This window comes from Arvicola amphibius, chromosome X, assembly GCF_903992535.2.
Source record: "Arvicola amphibius chromosome X, mArvAmp1.2, whole genome shotgun sequence".
NCBI classification, from domain to species: Eukaryota; Metazoa; Chordata; class Mammalia; order Rodentia; family Cricetidae; genus Arvicola; species Arvicola amphibius.
The window spans coordinates 116,809,602-116,822,852 of NC_052065.1; the positions used below are offsets into that span (position 1 = coordinate 116,809,602).

The window sequence follows — 13,251 nt, forward strand, 5'->3', positions numbered from 1 at the left end:
CCTCTAAAAACCGACACCCTCATCTTTGAACCTTAAGCTGTCTGGATTAGTGGCATACATTGTGACTCTCTGTCATATTGATGCTATACCTACTTCTCTGGACTCCAAGAATAGAGCGATTTCATCTACCCAAAAATAGGTTTAAAAAAACTTGCAAAATACAAATACCGACCGACTCTTACTCTACATGCTCCTTCTAAGGAGGCTATTTAGATTCCCAACCCCAGGTAGATGCAAAGCAGCTAACAAAACAGTCAAAAAAAAATGCTGCAGGTAGGCTCATACCAGTAAAGATGTCTAGTTGAGTGCTGGGAGAAACACAAGAGGCAGGAAGGAGTCACAATAATAAGAAAATCCAAAATTTCAGGGCCATTTAGCAAAGGGCCAGGCCTAACATGCTGCCCCTACCTAAGGCTATCACTGCACAACGGCCTGCAAAGGCTAAGAAGGGAATTTTATAAGTCGGGTCATTAAGAAAGAGCAAAATATGCTCAATATCATCTGTTTAAGAACACAGGGATTTGTAGAGTACACTTTGGAAACATTCCATCAAAAATATGTTTTTTTAAATATCTCTATTCTTACAAGGGCAGGTTTCCAGGGTCTGAAAAATTCCTTATGTGGAAACATTATGATTAGAATTATTTTTGTAATCAGTAGAGTTTTGTAAGCTTCTCCCTGTGGATTTCAAGGCTAGTGTGTTCAAATAGAAACAGGATCTCAAGTCTACGTCTCTTCAGTTCCCCTAAGGTGGGAACTGTATTGGGAAGCCTCTGGTGCAGGATTGCTCCATCTTTCAAATCTCTTGACCCCCGTCCAGTGTTTACTCACTCTATCTTTTTCCTAAATGCCATTAATGGATATGGTTGACCTTTCCTTCCACATCCTGCATAGAAGCTGCCTTTCAGGGAGACAGTAAGTTCATTGAATACATTTTTTCAAGTACCCTCCGCTACCCGACATCCTCACTGTAAATACTGACCTGATGCAATGCAACAAGAATGAACACCAGGGAATATTTATAATCTTTCAAGTGACTTAAATGGATTCTTTATTACTTCTGGAATTCCGACTCCTCCCACTGTTTCCCACGGATTGAAAAGAAGCAGTGTGCATGGTCTTCCCATGCACGGAGTGTAATTACCTGTAGCGGAAACTGGAGCCCTTGCTGCAGAGAAGGGTCTTGGGCTTTGACTTGGGCTCTTCGGAAAGCCTGAAGAAAGCATGGTACTCGACACAAGTCTTCCAGAAAGCCTTGCACGCATCTCGGCTAGCCATGGTGAACTCCAAAGTGTCTTTGCACAACACCTGTATAAACCATTTTCTATCAAGCAAAACATCCTGCGAGAATACCAAAGACTTTCCAACCTTCGAAATTGACAGTCCGGCAGCCCATGAAGTGTCTGCTTTTCTGTTTGGCTCCCCATAGGCTCCATAGCCACTGGAACCAAATGAGTAGCAACCTTCCAAAGATCAGACACTGCATCCACTCATACGCCAAGCCTTGTCCAAGCCAGGCTTGCTTCGCACACTCCCCTCCCTTTAAATGCCGTTCTGCCTTGCCTCTTTGCTGCCAGAAACATTTTAGGAAGCTGTAAATTAGGTTAAAATGAATATCAAAGGGCTTCTTTTTCAGGGTGGCAAGAAGGTATAAATGACCAAGAGGCAAGGGGAAGGGGGGAGATTTCATTCCAGCTGTGAGGATGATTGAATGTGTAGGAACGTTTTCAATGACCCAGCTAGAAATACACCTTCCTCTACATATTCTCATACCGCAGTGCTTTGTATTTCTCTCTTGGCATAGTCCATATTTTAATGTGTCCTAAGGGAACTTCGATTTACAGTTCTAAAGTACAAGCTTTTCCCATCTTGAGTCACCGTGTACACTCGTTGGCACAAGGCTCTATGGAGGCTCCCAGCTGTCTTTTCAACAGCCCTACCAGCAGTCAGAACTGACTGCCCCCTCCTCTCATTCCCTTCCAGGTTCCTGCATGTAGCCCCTGAGGCTCCCCATGAAGTTCCCACTAGCTGTGGTCCCATGAACTATTCAAATGAACACCTTTACATAACACCAAGATCTGGACAATGTAATTCAAACTTGATCTTTTATAGGTTCAAATTAGTTGATACACATATATGGTTTTTTACCCCTTCATAGTCAGTTATTAAAGCATCCTTCCTAACACCTTCTCAGCCTAAGAATGTAGTCGATGTTTGATAACTTTCGCTTAAGGGAAGTGTGTGAAGATCTTGCATATCACCATAGACGCTTCATCTGGCGATGGAGGGAGATAGAGACAGAGACCCACACTGGAGTGCAGGACTGAGCTCCCAAGGCCCAAATGAGGAGCTGAAGGAGGAAGAACATGAGCAAGGAAGTCAGGACCGCGAGGAGTGCGCCAACCCACTGAGACTGTGGGGCTGGTCTAATGGGAGCTCACCAAGGCCAGCTCGACTGGGACTGAAAAAAGCATGGGATCAAACCGGATTCTCTGATCATGGTGGACAATGAGGGCTGACTGAGAAGCCAAGAACAATGGCATTGGGTTTTGATCCTACCACATGTACTGGCTTTGGGGGAGCCTGGTCTGTTTAGATGCGCACCTTCCTGGACCTGGATGGAGTGGGTTGGACCTTGGACTTCCTGCAGGGCAGGGAACCCTGACTGCTCCTTGGACTGGAGAGGGAGGGGAAGGGGAGTTAAGGGAGGGGGAGGGAAATGGGAGGTGGGGAGGAGGTGGAAATTTTTAATAATAATAATAATAATAAAATTTAAAAAAGAAAGTGGCTACTAAAAAAGTATAAAAGGTCAAAAAATTACTTCTGTTGTCCTAGATCTGGTGGCCCCCATTTAATTCATCAGATCCCTCAAAGATGCCATCCACAGAGACTTGCCTTTCAGCCCAGCTGCCTCATTTTCCTATTGCATCATTCATTCTGAAGTGCAAATCAGATGTCATAGTGTTTTGCCTTTAGTTGAAGCATGATTAAATCTCTGCTCAGTTTATATAGAGGACAAAGAGGGACCCATCACCCCTCAGGGCCAGGCACCTTTCACCATCGATATTCAAACCATTTCTAGAGCAACAGCGAAACTCCACGTGGACAGAAATAGAATGTACTGGAAACCTACTCACCAAAATATTAGCATGAAGTTTGATGAGAAAATGTTTTCTCTTAAAACTCAACTTGCGGATCTTAGCCCAGTTGAAAGTATTAATCTTTGTATTTCCCTATAAGGAAACACATAGCCAGTTTCAGAACATACCTGCATGCGTTGGGTTGTGCCACAGTAAAAGTACGATGGAAAGTAGTGTTCATGAATAAGAGCCTGCGGAACTTAAGTATTGCAGGCAGGGAACAAGTTCCTCCAGTATATAAGCAAGAAGGAGCAACAGGGGACTTTTAAGGCAGTACAGTGAGACCACAGCAGACCGGATTGCTATAATGCCTTCTGCGATCTCACCCCTCCCTGTCTGCACACAAGTGCTAAAAGAAAAAAAAGCCCGTTTATCCCGCTGCCTCATTTACTCTAATAAATCTTCAGCAGTTCCTCGCTGGCCACATCATCAAATGTGAGTTGGGTTTTGTTGTTCAATATGCAACCATCTCTCCTACTGCTCGTTAGTTCAAACTTCTGTCTATATCTGTAGCATCATTCCTGTGACCTCTTCATTCTCCCTTGCCCCAAATGCCTTCTGCATCGTCCGACTTCTTACCAGTGCTGATAGCCCACTCTCTGGGACATTCTGACAGTAGCTCATTTCTAGCTCCTCTAAGGAATTTTGGTTTTAAGCAGACCAGGAAAACCAAAATTGTTTAGAGGAGTTGCGGGGGAAGGGGAGCAGGGCAGCGTGATGGTATAAGACAATGGCCCTTCAAGTTGATTTCTAACTTGAAATCCCAAATCTCAGGGAAACAATGGTGTGGTAAACAGCAGCAGTTGCTGGCGGGATTCAAAATTAATTCCCTACCAGCTGGCCCTGGTCACGCCCGACGCAAAGAGTTCTAAGAAAGGGCATATCACAGTTTGGATCACTCGGGGTGGCTCCTAACCATCTGGCAAGTACTAAATCCTAAGGTTTGGGGGGTATCTGAATCTACAGTCAAAGATTCCCTAAGATCTCTTGATTTTTATCACTTCACAATGCTGGCCTAATCTGAAGTGGGATGGTCTCAAAGCCCAGACAGTACATTACTGACTGCACACAGGGGCAAAGCACATTGTAGGGAGAGGGCTTTTGCACACCATTTTATTAGCTCTACTTCCCTTGTAGTTGGTGGTATGACAAAGCCCTATAACCCTCTTGGGAACAGATATTCAAGCTGAAGTCATGATAACCACTCCCAGCAAACTGAAGGGCACTCAAGGGAAGAGTTGTTACCCGTAACACCAGTACTCCCATGTGAGCAACAGCCAGGTGGATCTGCATCCCTTCACCGTCGCTGGCAGGCTGAGGCCTGATGCCATACATATCCAGCTTCCTTGCTATGTCCAGTAGCAGAATATCTGACTCAGCTGGGCTCCGGCCACTGTAATGGGAAGGAATTCATGAGCCCAACAAATGCAGCAGAACTCACCCTGCCCCTCAACCTTTTCCCCAAGAGAGATGCACGCGGACTGAGCGTGTTCTTGGGACTGAACCTTCTTAGATGTAAAGATTGCTCTCAAGAGTCTATCCTAGCTTTAGTGCCCACCACTGGGAAAGCAGGGGCCAGGGAACGTACTTACATGTGCTGCTGATGAAAGCGCATGATCTTGCTCTCTAAGCAGTCTTGGCTTGGTAAATACTGGGTTTGTACCAGGTGCTTCCTAACTGTTTCTTCATGAAAGTCTCCTAATTCTGCTGTACAATAGAAAAGTGACAGTTTTCACACTTCCATTAAGAAATTCATGTACAACCTAAGAAACCTCCTGTTCAGCTCCCCAAAGCCTTTTCTCTGCAGCTAGTGTAGCCTAATCCCCCAGCATGCCCCACATTTTGAGTATATTTCTGTCTGTACAGGGGGAAGTAATGGATTTGTTCTCACATCACAAGCCGTGGGTTTCTGTGAGCTCTCAGCTTGTATTGCGGGTTACACACCCAGAACAGACATTAAAAGCTCCAAAATCCATTTTAAAAGAGGAAAGCCAGGCACACAGGGATTCTCAGATGAGTACACAGGAAAAAGATGACACGGCGACACAGAAAGAGGACTAAGACTGCCTTCATCAAGATGATGAAAGAGGCTGCGAGCTGAAGGAACCCTTCCAAAGCCTTCATCTCCAGCCTCCAGGACAGTGAGGAGTCATCGTCTCATTAAACTTCCCAGTCTTCGGGATTTCCCTGTGAGGAACCTAGTAAAGACTACCACATCCCAAATTTCCTTCTACTATGACTAGCCATTGTCATATGCGGAGAATCAAATATCAACTAGAGTGCACGCCAACTACAGCCAAGTCATCAGTCGGGCCTTGGTGAATATAGTAAATCCCCAACAATCTGAGTCCCTGATAGACAAATCACCCTTTCCAAATCGCTGCCAGTTTATCTACGAAGCGAATTTACTCTTTTTCAGACCTCTCCAGTCATGTCAGAGACAACTACTACAGGATAAAGTCCGCCCTGGCAGTGACACACTTACAACTCTCTGCCCCTACTGTAAATGGCCTTTGTCTTCTTTGACTTTTGCTTTCTTTAGAATTGTTACGTTCTTCTGTGTCTAAGATTCATATGAGTTATTTTCTGATTGTTTTTTTCTCCTAAAGTCAATGTTTAGAGCACTTTGTTCTCCACTGTTGCTTTTAATCTAAGATACCTGGACAAGAAGAGATATAGCCACACCTGTTACTTACGCATATTCTCTCTCTTTTTTTCTGCTTATAACTTAACCACATTTCTCCCTCCAAAGTCTTACATGTACCCTTCCTCACTGTCCTTCCAATTACGGCCTCCTTTTTCATTAATTGTTGTTGCATATTGTTATGACATACATACTGTAGGCCATATATAGTGCTTAACAGTAGTACACTCTTTGTGGAATCCTGTGATATTCTCATTTTGAGTAAAATACATGTACATGGCTAACAACACTATATAAATAAGGAACTAAAGAAACCATATTCAACCTGATAAAAAGTTCTCTATGAAAATAATCTGTGGCTAACAATATAGTCATATCACATAGCGAGAAAATAAAGACTTTCCCTTAAAGGCAGAAATAGGATAAAGAAGCTTGCTTTGGCCACATCACCCAGAATTGTACTTATGAGCAGAGTAAGTTCAACCAGACCAGGAAAAGATACTTGAAAGTTTTGTAATGTAAATAAAAAGATAAAATTGTCTTCTGGAGATATAAAGATTTACAGACTTCCAGTTTTTACAGATTTACAATATTTACAGATTTCCAAGAAACCAATAGAGAACAATGAAGCTGAAATTGGAAAGTCGAGAACTAAACTCTCAGAGTTCTTTTTGACAGAGCTGTCAAGATAATGCAGTGAAGAAATAAAAAATCTTTTCAATGAATTGTTCCAGCACAAAGGAAAATCCATCTGAAAAAATACAATACAAACCAGTTACAGTTAAATCATCACTCCGTCCGTCGAGAATCTAGCAAACACCCAGCAATGCTACCCGAATCCCTTCCCGATGAATCCTTCTGACCTTTCTAAATAGTTGGCCGTTTATCTGTGACCTCATGCAACACACCACACAAGCGTACTGGAAGTGAACTCAAAATGGGTCAGAGACCTACATCTAAGAGGTTAACCTAGGAAAAACCTAGAAGGAAACTAAGGAGAAGAATGTCTTGTGGCTATCAGAATTTGTTTTAAAAAAGAAACCATTCTAAAATTCAATGGTAAGATAAAACATTTCAAAACGGGCAAAAATATTTCAATGGACATTGATCAATCTCTGTCTCTCTGTCTCTGTCTCTCTCTCTCTCTCTGAATAATCACATGAAAAGGTGTTCAAAACAACTGGTTGGTCATTAGAACAATGCTAGTTACAATTTTTATGTACCCACAGTCCTAGCCTCTCAACCTTGTCCAGAGAGGCCTCCTTTTGCATTGGGCAGCTGTCAATACAGAGACTCCTAATTGGTCAAAGTACTGTAAATAAGAGATTAAGTGTTCAGCCCTAAGCGGAATATCCTCACCACCAAGCATAGTTCAGGAAACAGAAAAATAGGGGCAAGGAGGCAGAGAGACTAACAGGGCTGCAGGATGGGGAGGACTGCTGTAAGATGCTATCCTCTGAACACTACGAGGCCAGTGCACTATGAACTCACAGCACCTGTGATTACCTGCACAGATCGAATGAGCCAAAATTCTGGTACAGATACGGGAGGTGGGCCCTAGTCTTTAGTGTGGAGCTACTGGTAGTTCATAGCTGCTGGAGAAGGGAGAGGGAGAGAATCGCTCTTCTTTGAGGGGTAGCCACTGCTAGATTTCCTGTGTTCCAGGGAATGGTCCCATATCCATGCACATGGGGGCAGTACTAACTGGACTTAATGGGTTATCAGAAACAAAACAAAACAAAATAGAAGGTATGAAGTTGGGAGGGGCATCTGTTGGGGGATACAGAGGGAACTGGACTGGAAAAACCAGCGGGGTCTGACTATATTTCATTATAGGAAATATCAAAGAATAAGAATAAAGAAAAAAGCTAGTTATCCAGTTAATGAGATATTTCTTTCTACCTACTAGGATAGTCATAATTCCAAGTTATATCCCCATCCCTGAGAGGTTTCTGTTGACATTATAGAAGTGTTCTAAACTGGACTGTGGTCATAGCTGGATGGACATGAATTTACTAAAACCCATTGGTTTGTACATTATAAATGAGTAAATTCTACAGCATGTAAATTATACCTCAATTGAGTCATTTTTTTTTAGAATACAGCACACACGCACACATATCATATATGAACATCATTCAGGTTCCTTAAGAACAAAACCCTATAACGACCATCAGGAAAATGTAAGAACACGAGACACTGTTCATTTCCTCTCCATGCACTACTGTGACAATTTAACAGGAAAAAAAAATGGTATCACCAGTAGCAGAAACTTTCAGCTGCTATGTTCAAGTGTTAGGCCTTTCTGGTCCAACTCCTATCACCTCTCCTAAAGATCTCCTCTTATCATTCTGCCTACTACCACCATTCCCTTCTAAGTGCTAGAGTCTACCAAAGCAGCCACTATGGTTTTCTTAAAACTTAATTCAGATTTTGTTCTTATATTTAAAACAGCGGCCAAGAATTCCTTCTGATGGAGGTGCTTCTGATGAGGAAACGGAAATGGTCTTTTTTCTCCTCCCTCGGTCTTCTGTCCCTATGGTTCCTGTCTCATGTAGAGTCGTGTTCTAGACCTTCAGTGTGCTTGGAACTCCCCTCTACTTTCTCACTAAGGCTGCAGCCAGTCACAAAACCTTCTTGATGTTTCTTAAACACACCAGGCATGTCCTCCCCTCTGGCCTTTTCCACAGAGTTTTCCCTATGTGTGGCCCTCTCTGTCACTGGACTTGGCTCCTTTGCTTACTTTTGTGCCTCCTACAAACTATTGTTCAACTGTCCCCTTTATGCTAGGCTTACCCTCCCCACTTTATTGCAATGCCCAGCATCCACGCCTAGAATCCCCCATCTCCCTTCTATGTTCTATCTTTCTCCATTGCTCTTATTCCCTCCGAACATTCATATGATTTTTTTTTGTTATTGTGGTCATTGTCTGACTCTCTTGCACTGCCAGAATGTGAGGCCCATGAAGACAGGGTTGGGTCATAGCTCACTACTGTGCTCTCGGTGCTTATAATAGGATCTAGCAAGGTGGCACTTAGCCCTTATTTTTGTTGTTTAATGAATGATGAAGAAAGATCATACTATGTGTTTCTAAGAAGGACTATTCATCTAAATTATGGAAGCAATGTTTGGTAGGGAGTATGTGGCTAGAGGTGCATAAAAGAGGTGTAACTATTAAAATGCCAAAGCCAGGATGTTTCGGCTCTTGAATGTCTAGCCTACAGCAGGCACTCAGCAAATATTGGACCAGTGAGAAAATGGGCAGAGAAATGAGCAATTGGGCTGCAATTCTGTGTGTGACCTTGAGCCCTCTGAGTCTGACTAGGACTGACTGAAGTGCTAACTCGCTAGACCCGTAGCTTTTGCTCCACAAAATCAATGTCTTTTGACCACATACCTTCTGGAAAAGCTGAAGTAGTCTGTACTCTATGTGAAATGGTCATTGGGCAATGCCCAACTCTATATGGCAGTACTGCTAAGAATAAAATTGGGGTCCCTCCCATAAGAGGTCACCTGGAGCCCGACCCTCTCAACTGCTTTCTAAAGAGGTAACTGACGGAGAAGGAAGCTCCTCCTAGCTGCTCTACGCCATTCGTCATATGTCAGTGCCAAGAATGACACTGGGCATGTGGCACGTGGCTTCATTTGTCACCATGTCTCCTAGATAGACATTATTCTTTTTTAATATTTATTTTTATTTGTATACAATATTCTGTCTGCGTGTATGCCTGAAGGCCAGAAGAGGGCCCCAGACCTCATTACAGATGGTTGTGAGCCACCATGTGGTTGCTGGGAATTGAACTCAGGACCTTTGGAAGAGCAGGCAATGCTCTTAACCGCTGAGCCATCTCTCCAGCCCGATAGACATTATTCTTGAGCTACGTGTGGTCATTCTTCATGCCCTGTATACAGGGCTTCTTGAGCCATCACCAGTCTTATGCTGTTTTCTCTGCCCATCTTCACATTCAATCCCCATGTATCCCTTTAAGTCCAGTACAGAATGCACCTCCTCCATCAGCTTTCCTTGACGCCTATGGCATTTTCCATCTGCTGCCTTTTTGAGAGTCCGGAGCTCTCTTTTCCCAGCTGAGAGTCGCTTGACACACTGCCTAGGATGGAGTACCAATCCAAGCACTTCGCTGTGCTGTTCTTAGCAACATCTGAAGTCTACCATTTATGGGCTGGTAGAAAGGTAATGAACAAAGGTCAGAAACGAACTTAGGAAATAAACAACAGAAAAAAAATAAACCCCGAAGTTATGATTCTGCAGGATTATCAAGGAACATTGTATTCTTGCGAGGCTTCTTCAAAATAGAGAAAGTCCAGCTGGCCTTTGAAAAGATGTTATCTCACACCGCCTAGCCCCTCCCCTCCAGACTGCAGGAACAGCATGGCCTGGCCTGTGTAAACTCTCTCCCAGACAGGTCCCCACGCTTGCCCAGGCCTCGTCCAGGCTACCTTCACTGTTCTTGCTAGTTCAACTGCTGGGCTGCTGACATGCTGGGAACACTGGCCCAAGCCTGGTGCCTTTCAGTCTCTTTCCACCTTTCCCACTCCATGATTCACTCTCTGCAGAAAACATGGAGTGGGGATATAGCCTTGGGCAAGCAGAGGGAGCAGGGACTCTTCGGTTAAATCCATGGCAAGAATTAGTCAACCCAGTTCCTGGACAGCAAGTCAAGGGACGGTGGTGACAGCAGGGTAGGTAGAATGAAATAGGATAAAACTAGCACTTACTTTTACCCATCAGAAGCACCTCCAAGAGATGGCATTCTTGTCACTATTTTAAATACAAGAACGTCAGGCTCGGAGAAATAAGGGAGCTTGCTTTACAGTCATGACAGGGGACACGATTTCATTCGGATCTCAATGAATGTGATGAAGCACCACGGTCACTGTCTCTGAACGAGGTCTTCTTTCCTCTTAAGGCTGAATGAATACAGTGCCAAGCAGGCAAACTGGAGGTGTTTGGCTCTGTCCCTGGTGAATGGGCGAGACGTAGAGTTTGGGTACTTACATTGTAAGATGTGCGACACCATTAACGCTGTACAGTTGTCACTGCATGGGAGCCTTCCCAGAGCCAAGTCCTTCTTGATTTGAAGAGTGAAAAGATACCTATAAAGGATGGGAGGAAGAGATCTTGACAAAGAAGCAGGAATACAGAAGGAAAATTTCCTTTCTCCCAGACCCAAGCTAATTCTAAAAAAGGAACAGCATCCAGTCCATTGGAGGCCTTTTGGGGGGTGGTGAATCATACATAGGCTTTGCTTCAGAACCAACCAACCCAATCCCAGCCCACAACTGGCTGACCCAGCAAGTCGGCAGGTTCCGCGACCGTTAGGAATTGCCCTGACTGTAGCCTGCCACAAGCTTGAGGGTCTCGGCCAATCTCCTGCTAGTGTTTTCTGCAGAGGAAACAACCACATCCTGAGCTAGAGAGGCGGGAGCCCCAGCAAGCACAAACAGGCTCCGGGGGACACCGAGAGCAGCCAGGTAGGTAGGGCCCTAAGAATTCCAGAGGCCAGGGGAGCAGGAGCAATCACCCCATTTCACAAGGACGCCAAGCTCTTCTGAGCAGGCTGTAGCGCTAGGATACTGGAACCGGTGCTGGAACCTAACATCTACTGCTGAATGTAGGCTACTTACCCAAAGAACAGATCTCAGGAGTCAAGGCAATCAAGCCAGGCCTATGCCCACCTTATTCCCTCGTTTAGATTGCCATGGTACCGCCTATTGGAGCCCATTTGAGTACATTACAAACAGTAGGTGGACAGCTAATGGCTGATGAGCTCGGCCATGCGGAACCTTCATCAAGGACCATAAAATGCAGGTTTGTGTTTAGGGTTCTGCCGAACTGGACTTAAGGCCTTAGGAAAGAACTCACTTTTGTGTTTGTGCGTGCGTGCGTGCGTGCGTGCGTGCGTGTGTGTGTGTGTGTGTGTGTGTGTGTGTGTGTGTGCTTGTTCATATATGTGTGTAGAGAGGTCAGAGGACAACTTTGGGTATCAGTCCCTGCCTTCCACCTTATGTAAAATAAGATTTTGTACATTAATTTTGCTGGCTTACCAGCTTCTAGGCATGCCTCTCCTCTCAGTGTAAAAGCACTGGGATTATGTCCCATGCCCAGCTTTATTTGGGTTCAGGGCTTTGAACTCAGGGATTCACTCTTGTGTGGCAAGTGCTTTTTTACATAACCATCTCTCCAGTCCCAGGGCTCATTTTTTGGTGAATAAGTATAAGAAAGACTCTACTGCTTTCTTGTCCAGAGCAAAAATAAGTTACAATACTTTCTTTTATATGCAAGCACATGCATTACCTATTGTATTTCCCTATATAAAATAAAATATCCTAGATTAAATTCTATGTGAATTTTTCAGTGACTAATGCCCTGAAGGCAATGTAATAAAAGATAAGTAGTTGCAGATGATAAATGAAAATCTGGTCTGAAGAATCTTGATAAGTGATCATTTAGTTCATGGAAGCTTTAACTACTACGTCACTTAAAATTATAGTGCCTCTCATGCCCTAGAAATGATTCAGTCAAAATAGTTATTTTTGTATAATATTCTCAGAAGTCCATGCATTGGCCCCAAACAATAAGGTATATTTTTAATCTCTACAACATGTAGGTTTTATTCCTTTTAGTTGTCACTGCTGGATTGTGTGTTTCTTTGTTTGTTGTGACAGGTTCCACTTTGTTGCCCAGGCTGGCCTAAAATTTCCTACATATCCCAGGCTACCCTTGAATTCACAGCAATCCTCCTGTCTCAACCTGTGGAGTGCTGTGATTAAAAGCATGAGTGATCACACCCAGCTCAGTTCTGTATTCTTAAATGGAACAACAAGGAAAACCTAAAGGAACCCTAACATTTACCATTGCCTGTTTTCAAATGTAGTTGGATATGCTATTAATCGGTCACTTTGCAAAAGCCAGAGGGAACTGAAGTTTGTTCTTAGCGAGGAGAAAGAAAATCTTTTGTCGTTTGATTATCCCTCACTGGGAAGAAGGCATCACGCTGCTTCAGTAGTAACAGGCACCACCCAAGAAGGCAGCTGCCCGCTACAGATCCTTACTCTGAATAATTGATGAAATGTTTATCATCACATTAATTTTTCTCGTATTTTTGAGAAAGTTCATCCCCATCAAAACTGGTCATAGTTTAAAACCCGGCTACCAAGATTTAGTGAATGCAAGCTAGCTTGCACAGGAAGAAAACAAGAGTGGTGGACAACAACGAAATGTGGAGAGAAGCAGAGCAGGGAAGGCAGGCAACTGTGCCAAGAGCCCACACCAAAGGAGTGAGTCAGTCGACCCCCTGTGGAAGGGAAAGGCGCTAGGGAGATGAATGCCCAACAACCTGTGGTTTTTATCTCAGTCAACTTTACCTTCAAATCTGTAATCTAAAAGACCTCGCTCCTTTCTATGAGTAGCAGTGTCAGTCTAGACAGCAGACTGTGTTCTGGGGG

The 13,251-nt window shown here is 43.9% G+C and overlaps 1 protein-coding gene across 1 annotated transcript in view; it reads right to left on the reverse strand.

Annotated features, from left to right (window-relative positions):
- The window catches only part of Frmd7 (FERM domain containing 7), a 42,062-nt gene that overhangs the window by 2,323 nt on the left and 26,488 nt on the right, over window positions 1-13,251 (reverse strand). Inside the window, exons 9-13 of the mRNA XM_042054359.1 lie at window positions 10,802-10,899; window positions 4,733-4,847; window positions 4,386-4,533; window positions 3,138-3,233; window positions 1,145-1,308 (exon numbers count right to left, since the gene is read on the reverse strand). Coding sequence (XP_041910293.1) covers window positions 1,145-1,308; window positions 3,138-3,233; window positions 4,386-4,533; window positions 4,733-4,847; window positions 10,802-10,899 — 621 coding nt within the window. The remainder of the gene's footprint in view (window positions 1-1,144; window positions 1,309-3,137; window positions 3,234-4,385; window positions 4,534-4,732; window positions 4,848-10,801; window positions 10,900-13,251) is intronic.